This window comes from Apaloderma vittatum, unplaced genomic scaffold (assembly GCF_000703405.1).
Source record: "Apaloderma vittatum isolate BGI_N311 unplaced genomic scaffold, ASM70340v1 scaffold2765, whole genome shotgun sequence".
In the NCBI taxonomy this organism is placed as follows: domain Eukaryota; kingdom Metazoa; phylum Chordata; class Aves; order Trogoniformes; family Trogonidae; genus Apaloderma; species Apaloderma vittatum.
The window spans coordinates 44,197-70,591 of record NW_009717466.1 but is presented as its reverse complement, the minus strand read 5'-3'; the positions used below and the strand labels follow the sequence as shown (position 1 = coordinate 70,591).

General features: G+C 39.8%; 1 protein-coding gene across 1 annotated transcript; it reads left to right on the top strand.

The window, feature by feature from the left end:
- The first annotated feature begins 6,541 nt into the window (after nucleotides 1–6,541).
- Nucleotides 6,542–19,849, top strand: AZI2 (5-azacytidine induced 2). Its single transcript, XM_009869894.1, has 7 exons — nucleotides 6,542–6,766; nucleotides 9,841–9,966; nucleotides 10,279–10,378; nucleotides 12,063–12,211; nucleotides 14,635–14,693; nucleotides 17,744–17,859; nucleotides 19,461–19,849. Exons 1-7 carry the CDS (start codon nucleotides 6,542–6,544, stop codon nucleotides 19,847–19,849), a joined length of 1,164 nt encoding a protein of 387 aa, XP_009868196.1.
- The last annotated feature ends 6,546 nt before the right edge of the window (nucleotides 19,850–26,395 follow it).

Sequence of the window (26,395 nt, the reverse complement as noted above, 5' to 3'; positions counted from 1 at the left end):
TTCTCTTAGTTGTCAGGGAGAGTAGTTGTTGTGACAGCACCCACAGAAAGGCACATTGAATACATCATGTTGAGAAAGCACAGGGTTTGCAGATTAGCGATGGAGATACCGGAGTATGAAACTGTTCAGAGAAAGTAACATTTATCAAATGCTATTATCACGAAATAGGCTTTTTAGTGCTTTTCTAGTTCTCGTGAGAGTAGATTATTTCTTATGGAAAGCCTGAGATCGAAAAAAGTGCCTGTTGTACCTAAGGAGATTTTGCTTAGCTCCTCTAGCTTACCCAGATGTTCGTGACAGATGAACTACAGTGATCTGGTTTGAGAGCTTAGAGGCAGTAACTTTCCATTTCCCAGAGGCAGCAAAATGAAAGTGATGTGGAGCTCCGATTTAGCCGATGTGCTGACGTGGTTCTGGAAGAGCCACTGAGGCTGCAGGGCTGTGCCCTTGTTCGCGACGACTCTCAGGGAGGGTTCTGGGGCTGTGGACTTTGTCCATACGGAAGGAGAAGAGGTGGCCAAAGCCAGCAGCTACCGAGATGCTTGTATGCAGGTTTTTTGCTCTAAAAACAAAGCAGGTATCTGTAAAAAATGATGTGTCTCTGTGTAGAACAGGCTGTTCACAGCTGGAATCAAAGGGAACCTGAGGTTTCTGAGGGAGAGATACTTAAAGAGACTGGAAGCCTTGCTTGTTTTAGCATCATGTGTCATATACCTCATACAGTGTGTGGTGTTTTGGATGCTGACTGCAGGAATTTGGTAATTTTTGTCACTGTGCTGGAGTGTCTTTTAAAAAGAAAAAAAAGCTCTACAACTTTTCTGAAATTAAGGTGAGGTCTGCAAAACACACTCATTCAGGATTCTTTCAGATCAAAGACATTTCTTGAATTTGATGTTTTATTTTTATGTCTACGTGCATATATACACCCTTCTATGTAAGGCAAGGGAAACCGGTACAGAATTTATACGCTTATTACCAGCTGGAGACTGTTCATACTACTGTTAAAAAGTCAAACCCCTCAAGTAAACAGAATAAAATGGTTCAGACTCTCAGTAGCCTTGAAAAAATAAAAATCAGGAAAATACAGTGTTGAAATTATTTGCCGTTTGACGCTGAGAAATATTTTGAAAACCATTCTGCTCTCTTGCACATCAAAGGCTGGGGCAAAATGGGAATTTGCATGGCAATGGGAAAATGTAGTCCTGTTTTTCCAATCTCTCTTTGTGATGTGAGAGTAAGATTAGCACTTCAGACTACAGAAATCTGTTGGTGCCATGGTCTGTTTGCTCTTAGAACCTCTGTATCCTGTGTTTCTCGTATATAAAATGTGTTTTATATTTAACTACCTCCCATGGTGTTAATGACTAGTATGTGCAAAGTTCTATGAAGAGAAAAGCTGTGTTTTTGCCAAGAATTAGTAAGGAAGGGGAAAACATTTTTATTCCCAAGATATTAAACACATAAACTAAAGCTGTTCTATAACCTACATTAAGAGTCCATGAACAACAGACATGGTTTCTGGAAACCATTCTTTTCTACAATATATGAAAGAAAATTTCAGTGGTGCCATCTCTTCACGCTTCTATGCTTATAAGCAGTGGACATAATGACTCTTGCTAGAACTTAATACTGTGTCCTGTCAACATTGGACTTGGCATGTTTGGGATTATTTTGAACATTGATTATTTAATACAAACATTAGTACTGGTATTAATTTAATGTATTTCTTTTTGGAGTAAAGATTAAAGTACTTTTAAATAGGCTGTTTCATGTGCAGATCAATCTAAGGAAAAAAAATGTGTGAATGTGACATGTTTCTTTGTCACATGCAGAAGTATTAGGGAGACCTTTCTTGGGGTGGCGTGGGTGGTGAGTGGGATCATAAAGCTCACTTTGAGTAGACCGAGATGGACATCAGTTGTATTTGTAGATACTAGCTTGTCTGTATATTACTTTTAAATATTCTAGTGGGAAATCCTCCTCTTTAGCTTGTTAATGTCGTACAGATCACCTCATGAACTGCAGCTCCGGAGAGGTTGAAATTTCCTCAGATCTGGAGAAGCCGAACAGGACAAAGGGCTGGGGCTGGGACTGCCAGCTTTGAGGCACTGCTTCGATTGTTGCTTACAGCCCATGTTTTTTAAATTGTGTAATATAACACTGGAGAAACTAAGTTTAGATTCCTGTCCCTAAAGACTAAAATAAAAGGCTACAGCTGTAGAGAGGGGTTTCTTACAGATATAGCCCTGTTTTGTAAGGTTTTGTCTTCTAAGGGTTTCTGTCTATTGCTTTAATGTCATGAGATAGCTTCTTGTGGAGAAGGAAGTATTTGTGAGCATGCTCTCTTTTTCTTTTTTTTTTTCTTTTTTTCCTGACAGCAAAACAAAGAGCTGGGTAAACTGTGCATTTCACCACGGCATTTATGGAACTGCTGATCTTGCACTGTTTAACAGCCAGGTTTTATTCTTGTATGAGCTTATGTCTTTTATTGGCCTTTTAATACAGGCTTAGCAGGTGCTGCAGAAGTAACTTTGCCTTTTTTTTTTTTTCGTTTGGAAGTACTTCAGAAAGTTTTTTTGCAGCATAGAGACCAATTGTTGGGGGGAGGGTGTTTTCTTTTTCACTTTGTGTTATTTAGATCTATTTAGCAATGCTGCTTTCATTTTTCTAATGTGATTTTTTCCTCATGTTCATCTAAAGTATACTGCAGTTAGTGGTGCCTGTATCACAACTTACTTTTGACTCATCATACACCTATGCAATACAGAAGTCATAGCACTTTTTTTCCTAGCAAATGCCTATCATACAGTTCTGTAGACTGAGATTTGAAGCTTCTTGAAATATGTAATAAGAGGAATATTTAGTAAGCAAAGGCAACAGAGTAATGTTTACTAATAAGACTTTTAAGTGTTAAAATCCTTTGTATTGACTCATACCTGAGATTTGATAAATACATTTTTTCTTCATTTTTTTTCCTCTTCTATAAGTTGGTTACAGTTTTTACATGTTTATATAGTGGCTTGTTTATTTTGTGAAGAAAAGCTGTTTTCGGTTTCATGAGTAGTGCTTCTTTCCAAAAGCAGAAATGTCCTTTGTGAGGTAGGGGGAAATCTCAGAATACCAAAAGATTTTTGTTTTCTGTCTCTGCTGTGGCTTTTTTGAAGTGATCTTGTGCTAACTTCAGGGTTATGTAAAAACTTTATCATTGTATTTCCTTCACATGATGCTCTGAAATTCTGAGTAAATTGTCATTCAGTGGCATTTGCATTTTATTTTATGTAAATCTGTCCATTCATTTGAAAGTGATGTGTCTGAAGTCTTGGTTTTGTTTCCATGTTCTTAGGTGTGATGACAAATGCTATTTGAATTGTGTTTCTTATAAAGCTGAAACAACCGCACTTTTTTGTGGTTCTGGCAGTGTAGTATAGTGTGTGGATATTATAAATCATAGAATCATAGAATGGCATAGGCTGGAAGGGACCTTAGAGATCATCTAGTCCAACCTCCCTGTTTTTCGGGCAGGGACGCCACCTCTCGACTAGACCAGGCAACACATGGGGACCGAGCGGGAATTGAACCCGCGACCTCGGTGTTGGTCCTTGTTATCAGCATCACGCTCAAACCATTGAGCTAACTGGCTTCCGGTTACACAAAATACATTGTGTAATATAGATAATGAAATATAAAAATTCAATATACCCTATATGAATATTCTGGCTATTTTCCCTTGACAGGCTGGTGAACTTCAAGTACAAAGAAGCACATTTCATGACAATTTTATTTTTAATAATCGAAGCAAAAAGTTTAAAAATCGCACAATTCCTTTGGAATGTCCCACTTCATTTAAGCCTGTGTAAAGGTGTGTTGCCGCTTCCCCTCCAAAGCATTACATGAGCAGATCTGTTCTTTAGAGAGATGAGCTAAGAGGAAGATGTCTTACTGGGGCACTTATCTCTCAGGGGAAGTAGACTTTGGGTCTGTACGCAGTTTGTTGGCACTTAGTATGCAATGAGATTAGTCAAAAATGTATGTATCTGATTTTTTCAAAACTTATCTCGTGTGTAGAAATCTGGAAAAATGTTTATTATGAGCCCCTTTGAATTATGTGGAATTACGTGCTTGTCTTTTAAATAGCATCCAGCACTGGCTTAGAGAGCAGCAGCAGCAGAAAACAAGAGTTGGATGATGTGTAACTGATCCTCTTTGGAGGTGCACTTTAAGTGTGTACCTGAGTATTTGTGTGTATTGAGGCTTATTTGGAAGGTCTTGATCTTTTGGGGAGCTCACAAAAGTTTTAGTTAGCAAAATACAGAGTATGGTCCCATCTTCTGATGTTGTCTCTTGTTTTCCCTTATTGCCATCTCCTGGTGGAGCTGATGTGTGCAACGAGGAGGGAACGCGTGATATGTGACTTTAGGAGCTGTAGGCAAATGTGGGGGAAAAGATGTGGTTTATGTACAAGGTCACACAGTCTGTTGCTTCCTTCAAGAGATAATAATTAAGCTGTAACACTTTAATATTAGACATTTGAGTCTAGTGTTCAGAGAAAAGGAGATGTGTTGCCATGAGAAGGCAAGCCCTTGGAATTTGGTGACATGGGTGACAAAGCTTGCAGGGCCCGTGGTAAAACAGGGAGAAAAGCTAATGTGTTACGCTCATCTTACAGGACAAAATGAGTGATTCCTTTGGTCAGTTAACAAGTTTGGATGATGTAGTGCTTTCGGTCAAGGTCACCTTGGGCGAGGAGTGATACTCTAATGATGAAAAGGAAGCAAACCTTTTTTGCAAGGATCTCTCTACTTAAGTCTGAGGCAGAGCAACAGGCAAGGGAAGCTCAGGCCTCCTGTTTTGTTCGAATACATCAAACTACACACAAGGCATCAGTTCGCCCCCGGAAGACAATCATTAAAAGGACTTCGGTTTTGGTTTGTAGTTTCATTGTCTTTTTTCACTGCTGCTACTCTATTGCTGTGTATTTAGTATAAATGACTTGTCATGATTCTTTATCATGTTGTCTAACTGGCTTGGTGCAAGTTGAGACCAATGTGATAAGAGCACCCTTGTTCAGCTGTAGCTGTGCTGCGGCTCTTCCTAACGCTGCAGCCCATGGAGCTTTTCCATCACTAGCACAGTGAGGGAAATTTGACCACAGAATAAGCTCCAGGGCAGTTGATGCCTTTACCTCACAGTTTTGCTAGACAAATGTAAGCCTAGTTTGAATTTCAACAGCACATACACAGCAGAGGCAGCAGTTGTGGTGTGCGGGTTTCACCCCACAGATGCCTGTCCTTCCTGTGATGTTCTGCCGGTCATGTCAGTTTTCTGCTGAAAGAGCTTTTTCCTGCTGTACAAACGGTCTTCATTATGCTCATTTCTTCCATTCCAGCATTTCTGTGGCTTCATTAGCTGATCGTCAGGAACCTAAGCATTTGTTTAAGGGGGAAAAATAAAAGTCTGCTCTAGGTAGAATCAGCATCAGTAGCTTGTTTAAAGCAGGGGAGAAGCGTTGCCAGGTACTATATTGCATTTGTTCGTGTTGCATATAAATGCAAGGAATCTTGATCTTCGTAGCTAAAAAAGAATGAGCTGTGCCTATTTTTGTTTGGTTGGGTTGGGGTTTTGGGAGTTGATTTGTTTACTTTTCAGTCGAGGCGTGAACTTGTTCCTGATCAGTAGTAACATGAAGGAAAATGTTGTTGGGGCTTTTCCCTTAAAACCTGGAGTTTTGGAAAGTATAGAGGTTTTTTAGAGGTGCTGATTTCTTATTGAATGTTTTCCTGTGCCTAAGTGACATGTATTGTAACAAAAACTCAGTCCAGTAGGTTATTTTGCATATGTCTAGTGATACTTTTCTTACGGTCAGAGCATCATCTGTTTTCTCTGTGCATTTCGAGGCAGATCATGGTACTGAGTGTTTTCATTCTCAACGTATTTGCAGTCAAGAATTACTGCAACTGTTGTTCAGCCGGATGTTTTCTACCGTGACCAAGTAAAGGATGACTACTCATGCAGCTTCTTTAAGGACTAATGCAAGTGTACCCTAAGATTCCATTTTAAAGTTTGGGAAAAATATAAATATTAGCTCTCAAGAACAAAGGAAATTTGGCACTTGTGTTCAGGAACCACAGTAGTTACTGAAATCACTAATTTCTTGCAACTAGAATCTCTTCTGTTGCTCAGTGCTGGCTTGCAAAAGCTCTAATATGATCTTCCTTTGGAGTTCACATATTTGGTGAGAGCCAAGTTCTAGGATGGTGTTACACCTTAATAAAAATGAATTTTGAGGATTCATAAACCTGATGAATACTCAAAATATTTTTCTTAAGTAACAGTGAAAGATGCTTCTTTTCTAACCAGCATATTTTCAATGTGAAATAGTTTTAAAGATTTTTCTACAAGATTAAGATATTTCCTAATCATTTGGCCTTGTCATACTTAGAAACACCCTACAGTATTACTTTGGAAGTTTTTCAGACTTGAGACTTGATGAACTTGTCTTCATGAAAATTTTGCATTCATATCTGTCTTTTTAACAGCTGTCATGGAGGAGTTGGTAGAGGATGACATCTGTATTTTGAACCATGAAAAAGCAGACAATGGTCATAAGAGAGATGGGGAGATTCCCGTTTCCTCTTACAGTGGAGATGAGTCCGTTGCCTCCCACTTCGCACTTGTCACTGCATATGAAGATATCAAAAAACGACTAAAGGAGACAGAGAAGGAGAACTCTTTCTTAAAAAAAAGAGTGAGAATTTTAGAAGAGAAGGTAAGAAAAAAATAATTTACCAGATTCTGGTAGCAGCTACTTTTTTTGCTTCTGACTGGATGGCTGAGCAGATGATTAAGTATTTTAAAAACATGCTTAATATAATTTCGAAGTTAAAAAGTTTTGGTAAATGGTTTTATTTAGGTGAAATGTGTTTTGTTCTTCTGGTAGTGTAGTTACATCACACTGGGGAGTTTTCATTCTTACGGGGCACGTATATGATGCAGCGCAGTAGTGTCCTGCCAAGACACTGGCTTTGATTCAGAAAAACGTGTGGTTTCCTCGGGTCGTTACTGGGCTCCCTCTGCCTCTTTATGGTGTGTATTAACTTGGGCACATGGGATGTAGCGTTGTTGAATAGTGAGGTGCCAAGTCTGCAAACTCTCAGAATTGTCTATCCAAAGAATCTCTTGGGCTCAGCATACCAAAATGCTAAGGAAAAACTGGTTGTTCAGAATATCTGGCTAGGTCTAGCTAACAGCAGCCTCAAACATGAAATACAAAGTTGGAATGTAGAGGTGTTGGGTGGCTACTTTTTTTGATGCAGGAATTCTAAAATCTAAAAGAATCTATGAATTTGTTTCTCATGGCGTTACTCTGGTGAGGTTTCATTAAAGCTCAAAATTGACCATGATGCCTGCTTTTCTCTCTCTGAGTACTGAATGCTAAATATGTGTCGTCGTTCAATAGTGCATGTCTTTGGTCTGTGAGAGGTCTTGACTTGGATAGCTGGCTTTCTTAGTAATACAGGTCCTAGGGTTAGAGCTGAAACATTTATTAGGACCCAGCCCTAAGTGTGTGCCACCGACTCGGAAAAGCTTACAAAGTATGTATTTTTTGAGGCACTGGAATAAAAAGATTAAACCACACTCAGTATAATTTCGAAACACTTATTGAGGAATTCTTAGTGACTAGTTTGACAGAATTGACCTTCTGTCAAAACGCAAAACTTTCAGAGCATTTTCTTTATATAAGGTCCTGGGAGGTGGAGGTAAGGGTAGGAATATTCTATGAACTGTGCAGGGTGCAACATCATTTACATGGTTACTCAAAATCTCTGGAAATAGGACTTGATGACCGTGGCAATCCCTTTTAGCCTTGTGTCTTTTGGTTTGGCCTGGTTCAGCTTAATTTGTCTTAAAGATGATACTTGTTTTTTCACAGAATGTGGATGTGAATGCCCTGAAAACGTTTCTGTGAGGAGGGTCATTGAGAAGGCCTGTTCTACTGAGTAACAGAACTGACTTTCAGTCCTTGTTAATGGCCACTTGTGAGGGGTTAGGGCTGGGCTGGCCACTAGAAAAATGACAGATGCTCTCTATGAGCTCCTCTCACTTCCCAAATAGAAGAGAGAGAGACATATATGGGTGGGATAAGAAAGCTAAAATGGTCTCAATGAAACAGTAATGATAAAAAGAAAAGATAATAATACGAAAATAATGAAAATAATTAAGTATGTACAAATATATGCAAAAGCAGTATCAAGCCCAACCCTGCCATGGCAATCACAACCCCACTGACTCTGCAGAGCAGGGACGAAGGAAGCCCCAGACTGACTCAGTGGCAGGCAGGAACCAGGTTCAGGAGCCGGATTAGGGAACTTGACTCAGGAACTCATGGATCAGGATCAAGGGCAGAAGAACAGACAGAGCCCTCCTCTGAGAATTTAACCCTTGTGATCCCTCAGCTTCATATGGAATATGACACATATGGACTAGAAGACTTGCTTGGTCAGGTTTGGGTCACCTGTCCTGTCTGCCCCTCACCAGAGGAGTGACCTTTTACTTGCTTACAACCCATTTACTCCCCAGCACCCCAGCATGTTACACAAAATCCAGCAGTGACCTTGGATCCAGGAGCGAGTATCAGCAAGAGCCTTTCTGCATCCCAGTCCCTGGCAGCAGCTGTAAACATCAGGCTTTATCATTTCTAGTACCAAAACATGCTGTTACCTTCCGAAAGTGCTGTCCCTTAGAAGAGACTGAGCTGAAAAGTAAAAAAAGTGCCTGAAAATTTCCAGAAAGATTGACAAGGCTTATGTTCTTTTTGAATGGCTTTGGTTAGGGAGGGGGGTGCAATGTAAAGGGCAAAACCTAAAATGAGTAGTACAATTACTTTGAGGGTCAGTAAAAAAACGAAAACAAAACAAGAGGCAGAAGCTTCTTACCTTTATGATAGTTGCTTTCTCAAACTTTCTTTTAAGCGAACATCTAAAAGAGGAGGTATTTAAGGTAGATACGTTCTGTCACTTTTTGTTTGTTTATGCAGCTTTCAATTTTTAAAAAAGTATATATAAATCAGTCACAAATACCTACATTAGGTACACTGAATGTGTTTACATGCCTCAACAATTTCAAGCAAGTGTACAGGATGAAAAAGGTAATGCAGTACTTAGTGAAAACAAGGATTTTTCTATAGGGACAGATGTAGTTTGATGTAAGAATTCTCTTCTTGCTGTTGTATTAAAAATCTGAATATATTCTAACTCTGCTCGCCTCTTGCTGACAGTCTAGAGGGCAGTGCTTGTATCTTACTTTAGGCAGGCAATGAGATAGTCATGGCCAGGAATGAGATAGACATGGCCTAGTCTTGGCCAGTATTATAAAATAATACTGCTTTGGCTTTTGTAACATAAATACACTGGAAAAAAAAAATCTTTCTTTGATTTATGAGTCATTAAAAAATGATGTTAATTTTCCTCTTAATTTTTTGTGTTGTGTCTTTATATGCTTAAAACTCTTCTTCCAAAAAACAGTTTGTACAACTTCAGAGCCTGGAAAAAACATTTGTCAGTGTGAGCAATGGTGACTCGTGGATGGTTTTTAAGTAGTCCTAACAGTAAACTGGCAAGCATTAAGTATGGTTAGAGATTGCGGGATTTGTAGATGGCCTTTTTTTGACATCTGTAAAAAAATTTGGTCAATATAAATATATTTGATTTACTTTCTAAAAAAAAAAATCTAAAAAATTACTGTTAATTTAATGTTGCAGACTGTATTATTGCACTTCTTAAAGTTCTGCTGTTCTGGATAACATACGAAACTTCTTATTCCTCCTGTCTGTTAAACTTGTAGCTGCTTGGCTCCCGACTGGAAGAGGAAAGCAGTTCTGTTGGGCGTGAGCAGGTCAATAAGGCATACCAAGCCTATCGAGAGGCCTGCATTGACCGAGATAATCTGAAAAGCAAACTGGATAAAATGGTATGCCTTTTTAAGCAATGACTTCAATGCATATTTTATAATTACTGCCTAGCTAGTAAATGTTTACTGGAGAATGAATTTTATTTGCTGAAGATCTATGGTGTTTGTTTATCGATCCTTTAGGTGTTTTTAAGTACATGGTGATACTTCAAGTAGGAATAAGAATGTTAAGCTTCTTAATTTTATGGCTGGTCTAGGGTACTGCTAGAAAAATAAAAATCTAATAAATGGTTTTCATGTTTAAAAAAAAAAGTTGAATTGTCAGGTATGATAGGAATAAGCTTCACAAATGGCTTCTTCCTTTGAAAATAGATGAAAGATAGCGCAGAATCCTTGAAAACTTTGAATGAACAGTTGCAGTCTAAAGAAGTGGAGCTGTTGCAACTAAGAACTGAAGTGGAAACTCAACAAGGTATGCACTTGGTTATTTCATCTTCACGTATGCTGACTAGTCTTAGTGGTTGTATTATGGTCTTGGGGCGTGAAGAGGTTTAACCGACTCCGTAGTGGCTGGGCACACCAGCAGCCCGCTGCAGGGAGACACCTTGTGCTCCTGGGTGTGTTTGTCCTTGTTAATGGAGACAGGCGTGTTTTATTATCATAGGTGAGGAGCTCCATGGTAAAGATCTGTCACGTTCTTCCACTGTAGGTTATTTAATAATTTGAGAAGTGTCTACAACCTGGCAGTTCGTAGGCTGGTCAAATATATCTCTGGACCCCAGCACCTTTTCCTGAGAGTGGGTTGGGGGTATGCTTGCTCAAGTATCAAACCCATTCCAGTTGATACCACTTTCTCCGGTACCTGCAGATGACATGGTGTCTTGCTTTGTTTCGCTGTTGGAACATGACAGGTACAAGGGCACGTTGTACAACAGTAGCTGCAGGTGACAACCCCTGTTTTGAGGGTGAGAAAGGTGGAAAGATGCTGGTTGTAGAGAGCCTAGTGGAAAGAGAAATGAACAGTGTACCCTGGCAATTCCAAAAGTTCAAATCCAGCTTCGGTTACTGCCATTGTGAGGCATGCTGAGTAGATGATAGCTATGTAAAATAAAACACTAGGGGAGAAGAAAATAATCTTTATTAATACACTGTTACAAGAAAAACAAGTAAAGTTAGAGATGTGGACTGGACTTTGGGTTCTGTACAAATGCAGTCACCTGTAAGGTGCTTCTAAGCATTGCTGTGCTCAAATTGGATGATTTTCCAAGAGGAGCTCAAGCACGTAATGCACAACTTCAGCAGCACAAATTTTTATGCCTAGAAGAGCAAACCACGTGTAGCAGTAGTATTATCATCGTTGAGGACATCATGGTTTCAAGAGGCAAGGAGTGCACAGTTTATGAGGAGAGCTCTGAAAACGTGGTGATTTCAAGCCCTATTTAGTTACCAGATTTACTCATAAGTGGGCTCTGCACCTCCTTTAAGAAAAATCAGTGCAGCTTAAATCTGGAAGTGAGGGTGCAATGTGGTTCAAGACCTGGGGGTTTTCTTCCTGTTCTTTCTTTATTTTCTTGTTGTCTGACTACCCTCCTACTACTGACTTGATGCTAGCATCCTCTTAGGTTGCTTCTTAATAGACACTATGGGAATTTTGTTCTGTCAAATAAAAAGTCTTATGTAACTTCTAGACTTTAGTCTTTTATTTTGATTGTCTCTTTTGTAGTTCTGTTTGGAACTTATTGATAGTAAATTTGGGGTAAATTATGTAATTATATCAATCTGATGGAGAAAAAGGCTCATGTTTTTAAAACATGTAAGAAGCAGGCAAGTCGGTGTATATATCATGTGTTTGCCATTAACAGGTTTTCGTATTTCCAGTGCCTTTTGTGCTGTTAGTTCCTTTTTCTTTACGTAAAATCTCCAGTGCATTCTTGGAAAGTAGGGCTTCATACTTCAAACTTGGAAAATAGATGACTCCTCTGCCAATAACTTTGCCAGTGTTACTCTTTCTCTGTAGTTATAGACTGCAGTTTCTCTTAAGAATGTACAGGATAATTTTTGACAAGGCATGGGCTGGTTAAAGTGAAACATTATGTGTTGAGTTACGTTTCCTGAACGGAGACCGAAATCTGATTCTCTTGCTTGTCTTCTTACAGTGATGAAAAACCTGAATTGTACTCAGTCCAGCTGGGAAATAGAGAAGCTGAACAGTGACCTGAAAGTGCACAGTCTGGAGCAGGATCTAGAAAAGCTGAAGCAAGAGTACAACAGTCTCAGAAAGGAATTGCAAAAATCCAAGCAGAAGGTATCTTTATTTTTCAGGAATTTCTGTATTAATGGCTTTGATTGTATTATAGCATTATTTTTTAATCTCTTGTCCAAGCAAAATAAAGGGTAAACAGAGATAATTGACTGAAAGATGAACATCCTAGTAAAATTAACCCTAATAGACTGGTTCGTTTCTTGAAAATGGTTTCCCACCTGTTGCCCATGTAAAAACAGAAAATAAAGCTTTGCAACTTTTTACAAGTGGCCAGTTGTGTCAAAGTGTTCTGTCCTGGTTTTTGTCTTGGGCTGCTGTCCTGGTCTGAGCAAATTTGGAGTTTTGTTTGGTTATTTTTCTTCTAAAACAATTAAGTGCTTCTGTTAAAAGATACAACTTTTGCTTAAGGAGCTCTAGCACAGCAGGGTAGTTGGATGAAACTTGTCAGAAAAGTGGATTTTTGTACTGAGGTTTTCAGGATCTTGCTATACCTCTTTTAGTGCCCTTCCTTGCCATTCCTGGGGCAAATGTCTGTTGTGAGGGATTCATTGTGTAACACAGATGTGCCTGGGATCTCAAAAAAGGAAATGAAGATAAAAATAAGTTTTTTAAAAAATTACTTCTAGTGCATTCTTACTGCTTTACATGATAAGAGCTGCAGCGGTAGTCTGTAGGGATCTGTAGTCACGTTGAAGTTACACAATAAAAGAGCTTTAAATGTGATTGTTTAGAGAGGCAGACAGTTTTAAATTCTTTACTGCCATTAATAATCGTAATTACGTAATCTTGAGTCATGTAATATTTGAGTAAGGTGATATTCACGGCATGTAAGACTCAACTTCTGGGCATTCAGGGACCAGACTAGAGCTTGCCTGAAGTCCATCTCCCCGGCTGCTCTCAAATCATGCTGGGTATCGGGGTGTCACCACTGACTGTGTCCCTAGGGATCGGCTGCTGCTGGGTCCCACTCGCAGCTTCCCTGGGCGGGTCTGTGTGCATCCATCGCTTCGTCTCGGGTTTAACATGTGGGTTTTCCACTAGGTGGGGATAAAGCACGTTACCTGGCAGGCAGGCATGTCGGGTGTTTTGGTAACTTCCCTTCCTGTCAGTGGCTGTTTTCCCTTGGATGTGGAATTCTTGTGGGTATTTTCAGTAACGTGTAAATTCTGAAGACACACTGTCACTTGCCTGCGGTTCTGGGGTCTTCGGGTAGCTCTGCAGAGGAACAGCAATGTGAATAATTGAGCATTGCAGATTGAATTGTGAAAAGGAGCGTTGCTAGAGAGAACGGACAAAAATAGCAGTCATAAGGAATGCTAGACATGACACTATTTAAATAATGCTTAAGCCAGCAGCTTTTGTTGCAAGAACAAATACAAGGAAGAGTGCTTTTTTTTAATGTAATTTCTTCTTGATCCTGGTAACTACTTAATATACGAAATAAAAAGGTACAAGTTTTGAAATGTGGAGTAATGGAGCGTAACTGATTGTTTTTTTTAACTATGAAGTTGGGTCTCCGGTGGGTGGCGGTGAGAAGATCTTCAAGAGGGCAAAAAATTGGCAGGTGAAATACAGGGAAATGTGATCAGTGGGCAGCGACAAGTCAGCATTGTTTTAATCACAGCTGGTATTTTCGTCATTACTATTTAATTATACAAGTTAGCATTTTCAGATGTTTTCTGCCTTGGTTTGCGTTTTTTATTTATTTAAAGACATTCTTGTTCAGGTTTTGCATTGTAGTTGATGCAGAGTGTACGTGATATTGGGAAGTTGCTTGAAATGTGTTTAGGCCATCACGAAGCCCCCGTAACTGGTATTAAATTCTGAACAGCTTTGGCTAGAGGGAATGGTAGTAGGAAGGGAACATGAGGAGAAGAGACGTGATTGGGAACTTGTCACTCACGGTGATGAGTGAGGATCTAATAAAAACACGGTTAATGAAGCAAGCCCAATGTTTGATTTGTTAAATAGTCCTGTTAACTTCAGTGAGGCAATTTAAAGCAGTCCTGCAGCCTCAAGGGATTATTATGTTCCATCAGGAAAGTAACTTGTGGAAGCAGACCTGTACTGGACTAGTTTAATTTAAAGGTCTTTATATACTGCAGCAAAGAAAGAACAAGAGAAGATGGATTACGTTTTTAATGAAAGTCAAAAGCTTTTCTGAATTTTCGCTTTGCAAAGAATCACAATTCCAAGGACTTAGCTGTTTAAAAAAAAAGAAAAAAAAAAAAAGAAAGTAAGAGTATGGTGGTGACTGAGCAATGCTTTCATATAATTCAAGCATTTTTCACTGTAAATTCTTAGTTGACGTCTTTATGTCCATTATTTGAACCACTGCAGCCAACACAAACGAAGACCTACTTTACTTCTAAATTTTACTGCAGTTTCACTGCAATATTTTCAGACAGAAGAACTGAAATCATCTGTTCATTCATTCTCTGTCTTCTCCTTACTCTGTTACACAGGACCAAGCTCAAGATGAAAATCCATTAAATGGAGATCTTCAAAGGCAAGACATACAGAGGTATGAAAATCAGGTGCTTTCTTGTTTTATTTTTAGTTTACTGAGGGACAGCTACTTGAATAAATAAATATTCCTGCAGCTCTTTCAAATCTGTTACTTCAAATTACATTATCTAATTTCAAGTCTAGGTATACTGACTTACCAAGATCATTTTAGTTTGTGGGGTTTTTTTGTTATGTTCGTAGTCCAGGATGATGATAAGAAAACATTTACATTGTTGTACAGAAAATGAAAGTAGATGAATTTTCCAGAAAAGGGCTGACATATCAAAAAGCATTTGTTCTCATTTTGCAGCCATTCACATAATTGTGCTAAATCTAAGGAACTAAACCCCTTTATTATCCTGTCTTGAGTATGTGTCTCATATTAGAAAGCATCTGTCTCCTTTAATTCTTCATGCAAAAGAACGATTCGTGAATGCATCTAAGCTCCCAGATGTTCTGTCTTGCAGAAATGAAATACTGACTGCAGCTCTTACACCCAGTTTTGCCTCTTGGTGTACTTACACGGTTTTCCACAAGAGGGAAGAGTTGTCCTTCCTAACGACAGTTCATTTCGCCTAACGCCTTGTTGCCTACGTGGCTGTTGAAGAGATGGGAAAGGAAACCAGTCAGTGAGAGGCAACAGCACAGATATTTCTTTTCATATGTTCTGTGGTGTAATGATGATAGTATTATACACCGTGCACACAAATCACACTTTCACCTTTCACCTCGATTAGTTAGCTCGCTTGCTAACACTTCTTCTTGTGGTTTCTGCTGGAGCTTCGTAGTCAGTCTCACACGCTTGAAAAAAAGGTGTTAACTCAAGGTAAAGCAGTTCTCTCTCTGATCTTCCAGAGCAGATTTATTTCACAAAGTGACGTCACGCAGCTGGCAACCACGCGAATTAGCATATGTACAGTACAGTGTTTATTGTAGTGTGACATCAATAATGAATATATAGTGGCTACTGAATATATAAGCCTATCCAAAATCTGTGGGAAAACACTCGGAAAACCTCCTACGCGAAACATTTGTTGTAGCGAGTAATCCTGCTGCTTGTGCAAGGTGGAGGCATTTGCAGTTGGTTCACTTTTTGGAAAGTAATTATTTCACATTTGTCAGCAGCCTGCAAACCTGACTTCAGATTTTTGGTTTGCAAGTCTGCGTTGCTGCAGATTTACCTGGGCTATCCTATGGAGGGTTGTATTACAGGTTAGAAAGCAGGCAGGATAGGATAACCTTCCGAGCTTGTAGAATCATAGAATCATATTCTTGTCTTTCAATTCCAAATTCCTTGAAAATGAGACTTTGCGGCGGGATTCTAGGCCAGTAGCTACAAAGAACAGTTAAAATATGTGTGATGAAAGTGGAGTTCTGGTACCTTCATCCCTTTGCAAGATGGTTTTAAAAGCGCTAAATGCATGTTACAAAATTTATCTAAGCATACTGCTTCTGGTTACTGGCAGACACTGAGCTGTTCTTATATTTACCATGTCTATTTATAAATATATTTAAATATTGGACAGGTTTGATATAACTGAAGTTTGTTTAATCTTGTTTTTGCTACCAAAACACATGAATAAATGAAGTGTGGTTCCCACATAAACTGTTTAAAATTGTCATCTCTTACAAGTTCAAAGAGCCAAATGGATTCTGCAGTAAGAAGGACACAGGTTTAGCTGAACTTCTTGAAATACCAGTTCTGAAAAATTTAACTTTTGTCAGAATTGCTGATCCCTAATACATTACCTATTAAACTGTTGGCTTCCTCTCTTCTTTGAGTTTTTGAATCTGAAATTTTTCATTCTGGGGAAATATTTCTGTGTGAAGGAGAAAGTTTAGTTTATTTGTTTTAAGGGAACTCTTTTAGCATTAACTAGCAGAACAGCATAAGAGCTGTTTCTCAGAGTGCTACTGACCACGTTCATATCTAATAAATTTCATGGAAGAGTGATCCTAAAATGTTACTGTAGAGGGATGTAAATCTGTATATATGCATGTTTGAAAATGCAGTTGTTATATAGTTTAATACTTCTTAGTCATCTAAACAATAGTTTGAGGTACTGAACTGTTTCACATAAACATCTTTTAGCTGAATGTAGTGGGGGAGAAAGAAATAATCTGAAAACTCATCCATGATACTTGTCCTCAATAAATGCGTTTTGGTAGACTCTTAAGACCTAAACAAACAATAAATTAATTTCTTTGAACACTTAAGTTAATTATTAATCAACATGAATGTGGTGTTCAGTGACCCTTTGCTTGAAGTTTTACCAGGAAACATATGGTGATGCTGACTTTTCTGATTTTTATTTTTTTGGGTGGTGGTTTTTCTCAATTTTCTTACCAGCTAATAACCTGAAATTTCAATGTCAGAACAGTGCTGCTATTGCTAAATATGTTTCCCATACTCTGCTGTCTTATCAGCGAACTAAATCAGGTCACTACTTTTTAAACTCTCTGATGTTTTATTAACATAAATTAAATTAACTGAATATGAACAGTATGGCACTTCGTTTAGTTTGGTCAGTATGTGGGTGCTCAGTTCGGATCCTGGGTATCTAGTCTGAGTGCATTGTAGCAAAGGCTCAGATACTGATCTTGCTTGAATATTTAAAACTATGATCAATTAATGTTACCAAGATCATAACATATGATGGTGTGTGCAGTCATTCATCAGAAGCCGTTCAAAGTTAATACTTCACCTTGGTTGTAGTCTAGTAATACATTTTTCTAAAAAGTATTCCTTGGAGATTACTAATTCTGTGGTAAGATGGTTAGTTTTCAATAAAGAAATTGCAGATGGTGCTTTGTATTCCTTTCCATCTGAGGAACTTAGAATTATTAATATCATCTAGCATGTTAGTATATAATACACTATATATTGTAATATGCAAGAGTCAAAATATGCAAAGGCCCATCAGTTTAAAATAATTATTAGTACTGCTAAGTTAGTTTGGAATTCTGGTAACCTGGTAAAATTGGCAGCATGTGTCAGGCAAAACCAATTTATTAATAGGCATGAAGGTGCTTTGTTTAACTTCACATTTTTATTTGTTTTGCAAGTGTGCAACAAGCATATTGGGAACTGAAGAGAGAAATGTCTAATTTGCATCTAGTGACCGACCTGCAAGTTGAAGTTCTACGAAAATTGAAAACAAACCCAACAGTGACCAAGAAAGGCAAGTCAGTGTTGGCAGGAACAGACACAAACCGTTGAATTGAGCCAGACCATTTTGAAAAGAACCTAGCCATCAGATCTTATCAGAATCTCATCAATTAAAGTTGATAAGCTAGACTATATTGTGGTTCCAGCCCACCCATTTTCTGCTTTTGCCTCCGTCTCATACTGGTCAACTTCACACATAAAGGTGTTGCTGATGTGTTTTTTCTTCAGTACTGTATTCTGTTCCCCTTGTGGCTTTTTTCTCAGTCAAGTGTTGCTTATGTGCGCAAGGCTGAGGTGTTAAGTTTACTCGTATTTGACCTTTTACCACAACTACTTCATATCAGTGGGAAAAAAATCTTTTTGCAAACGCAGTCTTATTTTCCCACTATAGAATATATAAAGTATTAATTTGGCAGTGTTATAAAATCAGACTTCAGTAGAATGAAATTTCCTTACGGTTGCATGTTTCTTATGTTGGTGTTCAGAAAAGTCGTCTTTTCCACGTAAAATTCTGCGCCAGATGACATCTTCTGAATGTCAAATACCGAGGCTGCTAAAGTGCCTTTTTTCTGCAGCTACACTGCAAATAATAAAGGGGAGAACAATTTCTGCATAAAGTGTGTATAATTTTTGCAAGCAGTTCATCAGATGGCTCTTCTCTTTCCTATGTGTGTGTCTTCCTGAGGCCACGTGCTTTACAAGAGAGCGTTCTTACCCTGGTGGGGCCAGAGTGTTGGTCCAACTGTTGATTACAGTCCCTTTTTCTTTTCTGCTCACCTCAGCTGGGGGTGTTTGCTGTGTTTGAAATGCAGAGGATGCCAGTGAAAGACCGTGAACTTGGTTACAATATTTTGGTGACAATCTCTGACACCCCTGTCCATTGCAAGATCAAGACATTTTGCTTCTAAACAGCTTTGACTGGCTCTATGAGGTGACGATAGGATTCACCTCCAGGTCAGTCACTGCCTTTGTCTGTGGGCAGCAGCCGATCACTCGCTGGTACCTGGGCGATTAAATTATTGACACGTTTTGTAGACTTGGCCGTATTGTATCCAGGTTAGTCAGTGTTCCTACACTTCTAAGACACGTTTGCTGAGTCAGAGAAACTGGGAACTGAATGAGTTTTTAATCCTTAAGTCCATCAAGGTTTGATGTGATCATGTATTATAGACAGTGAGAATGCAGGTTTTTGGCAGCCTGAGAATATGTTGTGTTAAAGCAGTAAGCAGGAAGAAGCACACTCTCTGCATGATCAGTGTTCTGAATTGGGCCAATTTCTCCATGTGCATGAAAATCCTCTCTCTTGCAGCTTTCATTCCTGCCTTGGGAAAAGATTTATCAGTTTATTTGAGTTCAGGTGGGAACTGGGAGGTTTCCTTGGTGTTGGGTGTATTTTATACATTGAGATTTTAGGATCTCTATTTCATCTTGCAAAATCAGGCTGTGTCCCATTTGTTACCTTTTAAGCAGTTACTGAAGTAAAATATGGTCTGAAAATTTGTAACTTGGGAACACTGGGTTTCACATCTCTGCTATGCATGCTGTAGTACGTATGGACTACATGAAGAATGCGTTAGAGAATGTAATTTTAAAATGTTTATCTGCTTTCTTCAGCTGCCTCTACTGCACCAGTACCGTGTGTTGACTTGAACCTTTCGAAGCTGAATTTGACACCCGGAGTAGTCTATAAAAAACTCTCCAATAATGATAAAGTACTCTGCAACGCCGTGTCTCCCCCTCTGCCGAGAGATGGAAAAATCCCATCTGAAAGGGTGGCTCTGCAAGCGTGGACAGATGAGAGACCCATTCCTGTTGAATGCAAAACATTTCAGGAACACCATTCTTATGGAAAGAGCTCAATGGAAGATAATTCCTGGGTATTTCCAAGTCCTCCAAAGCCTAACGAGAACATGTTTTGGGAGATGAGAAATAAACCAACTTTGTTAAACTGCCCAGCAGATTACCTGGATCAGTGTAATCAAAACTGTCTGCACAAGAGTTAAAACCTTTTTTTTTTTTTTTTTAGATTAAACTGAGGCATTTTTCTTATGGTTCTGAATAGGCACCTTAACACTTGAACTTTTAAAGAGGGAAGACAAATTGCCTGAAATGTGCATTCTTTGTTTTTAATTCTAGTTCTGAAACAGAAAGCGTAGTCCTCCTCTGCTGTAAATCAGGAGCAGGTTCCTTGAAGTTAAAGCTCTGCTGGTATAATGTAAATACAAAGAAATCTAGCATGGGGCCTACTGCAAATGACACACAGTTGCAAAAGATTCCACTGAAAAGTGAGTTCTTGGAATAAAACAAAATAATCCAGTTTTGTATTTGTTGACTATTTGTACGTTAATCAAGAAAATACTTGGTATCCTGCGTTAAAACTTGTACCAGCTCTGAGCTTATGCTTTGATAGTGGCGAGTTTTTCAGACTAAGACATAAAATGAAGAATTGGATTATCTCTCCCTTACTCCTTTCAATTAACTTTCTGATTCCTCTGGTTTAGAAACACATTATTATGTAATTTTTAACCACCAAAGGTGAGATTTCTTTTTTATTATTTTTTGGGGGTCAAAATCTCAATTTATAATAGATAATCAGAAGAAAAGAATACTCTCCTAGGCTGTCCTGTTTGGATTGTGCCATTTTGGGCTTTGTTGTGGATCAGAGAGGATCCCGGGGAATGCTGCTCAGCTGTGGGAGTCCTGGATGTTCGGCTCGTTTCCCTCAGTTCCTGCTGCAGGAAACGCCCCGAGTCCTGCTCCGCGGTACCTGCCCCAGCAGCGCCTGCCCCAGCAGCAGCGTCCTGCTCCCGGCGCAGTTACCCCAGCGTGCTGCCTTCGCACAGCGCCAGAACCTCGACTTTTTGTGAGTGATGATGAAGGCTACTAACTTTTCTTTTATTAAAGAAGCAAAGCCTTAATTTAACTGGACTAGGTGTTGTGCAGCACTGTTGATATCCATAAGAAGTATTTCTGTGGCATCTTGAGTATGCCACCAAAAACCAGAGGTATTTGAGTTGCAGCTTTATAGATTATGGGCATCCAAGTACTTCTGTTTTTTTTCTAAAGGCTAAGAGCTGTTTTTAGACAAATACAATTTATGTTCCTTTTTTTTTTTTCCAGCTGCTCTGCTTCATATCTGGTGTCATACAACAGGGTTAAGTGAAATGTGTTGACTGCTCAATATGTTGAAGAAAAATGCTTTGTATTTTAGATCCATGATACCTAACTTGTAATGGCTGGGAAGATGATGCTAAGTACGTTATTTACAGATGGGTGGGCGAAGTATGCAACTTCACAAGTCCAGTTTAAGATCAGTATAATAAAAATTAATTTCACAGCTATTTAGTAGCAAATTATCTTAAAGTTGATTGCAAATACACAGGGAAGCTCTCACAGTAGTAATAATGGGCTGTAAAAGCATTACTAAGGTGCTACATGGGCTGTGTGGTTCCAGGCACTTTCTTCCCTGTGGAGTAAGCACCTTGTACGCTGCCCATCGTCTTTTTCAGTTTGTCTTTCAAAGTTGAGAGAATGCCTTCCAGATACTTTGTACTGTATTAGTGAACAGCATACATAAATAATGTTTCCCATTCACCAGATCCTGCTTTTATCTTTCTATTATCTTGCTCACGTATGCTGGCTTGTCTGTGATTAATGGAAATGTGTCAGATGCTGGAATTTATTCTGACCAATGAACACAGCTGACTCAGGGGAGTACAATCTCTTGGAAAGTAATAGAACAGAATCCAATATGCATAAAACAAATCCAAGGCGCTAGGCTTTAGCTGACAGCCAACTACCTGTGTAACAACAAAGCAGCAGAAAACATTTCTCATGTGGGTGTATAAGCTGTATGGTATGTGGTTCTAATGTAGCTTACTTCTTGGGGTTCCCCACCTCAGCATTACATAGGGGTTTTTTTATTAAGTAATGTGTTAACCTACAGACATCGACATGATTCATACTTTGATTTGTGCAATGAAGGACTTCTACTGTGTTAAGTTTTTAAATAAATTTATTTTTGTTTGAAATTGGTTTCACTTACAAATCTCTGTATCTGGCACAAATTTTTTTACTCGGTTTTAATTTTGTGATTGCATGTAAGGTCATTCCAAATATAGACAATTAAATCTGGGATTCATCCTCTTCCATTCAGGAAAACAAAACAAAACCAAAACCATCCTCTGTAAGCTGCTTCAGTGTATTCTGAGAAAAGTATTATCTTGGATGTTGAAACCTGAAGGACTTGGTTACCGTAAGCTATAGTGTGTTCCAGTGGTTTGGCTACTTGGGTCTAGAGGGTCCTGGTCAGCCTGTCCTGGCGTGCGTGACAGGGAGACCGATGATTAAGCTTCTCTGGCCCAGTGCCTGAGAAATTCCGGGTTTTACCTTTGACTCTCATTTATATTCTGTGCTGCTTCCTATGCTGGAGAAGGGAGCTGAGAGGGACTGTGAAACCACCACTACCGGGGGAGGAGGGCAGGATGCCAGAGAGCTCGCTGGAGGCAGCACTTCCAATCCAATCGCTCACTGCCACGGCCAAGCCGTAACGTTCCAAAAGGAAGTCCCCAGATTGGAAGTCACTTGGGAGGGAGCTGGCGTGTGAAGCGTCTGTTGGTCCGCAGCATATAACCAGATTTTGACTCAAAGTGGCAAAGTCATTTAAATCCACGCCACTAGTGGCTTACAGTGCTTTTTCTATTTTCAGAAGCGAAATCTTCTCATTGCGGCGGCAGCAAATGTTGTGCAGAAGTAGCTGCAGTAAAGGGGTTCTGGTGTTTTGTGCGCACACCTGTGCATTTTACAGAAAACCATAAAATGGCATGAAGTGAGGACCAGAGTCCTGGAAGATGAGGCAGGAGGAGGGCGTTGATTCGCACATTTACAGGAGCATATGGCGAGCTGATGAATTTGTATTTGGATATCTGGAAAGTTACACTAACTTCCTAATAACTTGTATGTAAACTTCCACTGTTTGGTTCATTTTAAATATTTTAAAAATCTGATTGCTTTATGAGTCTCCCTTGCCAATTTTGTGGGTTCAAAACTAGTTTTCCTCTTATGTGAACCAGCCATACTGAAGAAAGCAAACTCCCAAATTAGATGTGATGCACTGTCAAATTTTTACAGCTGGAAAAAGACGGGCACAGCACCAGACATGGTGGAGTTACCCCAGTCCAAGTAATTTAACGCAGGCCCACATCAGTGTAATATGAACTATATTGGTGATGTAATGCAGATTTAGTTTTATTTTGAAACCAACTTTCAGTAGACTTTGAGACTCCTGCACTCAGGTACCTGGATTTTGAATGATGCTCTGGCCTGGTAAAGTAGGAGTGAAAAGCTCCAGTACCTGCCTCACTTGTATTTTCTTCTGATCATCAGCCAGGCCCCGTGAAGAAAAGTGGATGTGGAGCAGTGAGGTGTTTCCCTGTTCCTTTGTGTAGTTTGAATACAAAAAGGCATATGGGGTTTGGGGTGTTTTGTTTTTATTGTTTTGGGGTTTTTTAGGGGTCAGGCTTTTGCCCCTTTCTGTCAGGGCAATCAATGAGTCTGCTACTCGCAACTGTGTGAACGTAGGACAATGGACAATAGGATTCAATTTTTTTATTATGAGCACTAAAGGTGAACCCCAATTTTGATCAAGTTGCAGTGAACTAGTCTTTAAAAAAAAAGTCTGTTCTCTGTAGTAACAGTGATCTGAAAGGAGATCAGTGTCCAGCAGAATTAATTTCATTATATTTTAAGATGGAAAAGGCAGGGTGGTTCAAACATCAAGATACAGTAAGATAAGTGGTAAGATGATGGTGTTTGAGTGTGGATGTTTGATCTAGGGGAGAAGTATGAAAGAAAGAACCCAGGTAGTGTTACTGAACAGATTTTTAACTAGATGCAACATATTTCAACTGTATTTGACCGTTTTTGGACCAGCAAAGTAAATGAATGCAGAAATTACTTGCAGGAGTTACTCAAGGAGGAGCACATCAGTACTAAATGTGAGGCACAACGAGCTGGGCGACGTCTCGGACCGCAGCCGTGGGTAGTTCCACTCATCTTTGAAACCCCCCACGTGACAAACTGCCGCTCGTCTTCCCTGTGGAGTTTTCATTTTACTCTATAAAGGCAAACTTCTTAAATGAGCATATGACACCTTCTTCCTCCTTCCTTTTAGATCTTGCATTTGCAGGAGACTTGTCTCAGGAGTTTGAAGAGAGTTTTAATACATGGATTTTTTTAAAAAATGGCAGAACTTGGCAGGCACCCAAGATGTGTAAGTGCTAGAAGAGGCAAAGATAGGCCCCTCTGCTGCAGAAGCTGACAGACACCTTGCTGCAGCCTGGGAGGGTAAGAGGTGACAAATGATATTTCTAGTTTCAAGACCTTATTCCATCCATGTCAATCAATAGTGCCACACTGAGGATGGTTTTAAACCAGCTGAGCATATGGGTCCCGTTAAAGGGGGGTAAGCAGGGGCTGCAGGCAGTCCCACAGCTACAGTGAAAGCCACGAGTTGTAACACGCAGTGTTAAAACTGGAACAGTAAACACCTGTTAATGCCACCCTAATTTTTAAGAAGGCACCTGTGCAAATATTAGCATTGCCAAGCTTCAGACTTTGGCTTCTTGAGTTAGTCCCATTACCTAACGTTTTTGTACTAACTGGCTAACTGGAAAACAGGAGAGATGCACACAGATAATTCCATCAACTGTCTCCTATGCAGAATAACAATGTGTAAGAACCCTGCAGAATTGATTTCAAAATGAAACAACTGTACAAAGAAACATCTAGGGGACCATGAATTCGAGTTGCAATCCCTGGTTTAGGTGGAGGCGGCTACATGAGGTGCTGCACGTCTGCAGGGATGTCAGCTCCCTCCCTCACCAGCTCTGGAGCCAGCTGCACTCACCAAGTACAGGGAGTTCCATGTTTTATTCTGGGGGGAGGTGGGGGGGAAGAAACCAGGCTTCCAGAGCTACACCGGCTGTCATTCCTGAATAACCTGATAAACTAGAAGTGCTTTTGCAAAAATATTCAGCATGTCGCAAAAAAAACCCTTCTAGCTCACTGCTGAGGTGCAGCTGAAGGCTTTGCCAATACTGCTGGTGTTTTCTTGCATTGATTAGGATCTAGGGCTGCTTCCTGTTAACCCCAGCAGGAAGGAGAGGTTGCAGCTGAGACAAAAACAAAACTGAAAGGAATTCACTACTGTGAGTCTGTCACTTCATGGTACTCATTCTTTCATTTAAACTTTAAATAAAAGATGTAAATGCAATTAAAATACAGGATACTGCACAAGACATTAAGAAAGTGAAAGGTGTGAAATCAAGAATTCAAAACTAGAAAACATCCCATTAAGGCCAGGGGCTTAAAGCAAAGAAAGCTGATGGCAGAGCCAAGGGCAGCCCAGCCTCTAAGTACACGAAGCAGGAGCTGCAACAACCCCAGTTCCTCCTCACACACCCGACAGGGGAGGTGGAGAGAAGCAAGTGGCCAACAGCCTAATTCAGTGCAGGCAATTTCGGGCTTGACAGCGGAGCTCGGTTATCAGCACAGAAGTGAGTTCTTACAGTCCTTCATGGACAGCACGTACAGAACGCTGGGGGACGTTCCTGCCCAGCAGTACTGGTCCATGCACAGGGGTTCCCCCTCACCAGCGCTGGTGCTGTTGTCTGTGTGCACCAGCTGTGGGGTGAACGTAAGACCCAGGTGAGCCCTCAGTGCAGCACATGGCACTTGCCTCTAAGAGAACCCAAATTTTGTCTGGAAGTGCTTTTGACAGTAACTACAAACACCCAGGCTCACTTTCCAGAGGCCAAAAACTGGAGCAGATTTTTGTAGTGGGATAACAAAACAGTCGCTGTCCTTAAAAAAACCATTTCACCATTAACCTTAAGTTTCCTCTTTTTTTAAATACATACAGGGAAGCAACTAATTTTCTGCTGACTGAGTGGAATGCCTCTGTTTTCCAAAATGCTTGAACTGAGGAGCCAAGAACAAGTACATGTGTAGGAAACTTTATTCCACAGAAGCTATCTGATGGTGGTTTGGTTTAGAGCTGAATGCCATTTAAGTTTGCCTAACACAATCCTACACATCTTTTCACTTTTTCATAAAATCATAGAATGATTGGGGTTGGAAGAGGCCTTAAAGATCATCTAGTTCCAACCCCCCTGCCATGGGCAGGGACACCTCCCACTGGACCAAGTTGCTGAAAGCCCCATCAGGCCTGGCCTTGAATGCTTCCAGGGAAGGGGCAGCCACAACTTCTCTGGGCAACCCATTCCAGTGTCTCACCACCCTCATAGTGAAGAACTTCTTAATGGCTAATCTAAATCTACCTTATTTCAGTTTAAAACTGTTATCCCTTATTCTATCAGTACACTCCCTGCTTCTCTTGATGCAGCCCCAGATGTAATTATTGGCTTTCTGGGCTGTGAGTGCACGTTGCTGGCTCATGTTCAGTTTTTCATCCACCAACACCCCCAAGTCCCTTTCCCCAGGGCTGCTCTTAAGCCACTCAACCACCCAGCCTGTATCTATGCTTAATT

Coding starts and splice junctions, on each gene's coding strand:
- AZI2 (XM_009869894.1), top strand. CDS start 6,542: ATGGAGGAGTTGGTAGAGGATGACATCTGTATTTTGAACCATGAAAAA. Junction 14,694..17,743: donor CAAAGGCAAGACATACAGAG/GTATGAAAATCA, acceptor TTGTTTTGCAAG/TGTGCAACAAGCATATTGGG. Junction 17,860..19,460: donor CCCAACAGTGACCAAGAAAG/GCAAGTCAGTGT, acceptor TGCTTTCTTCAG/CTGCCTCTACTGCACCAGTA.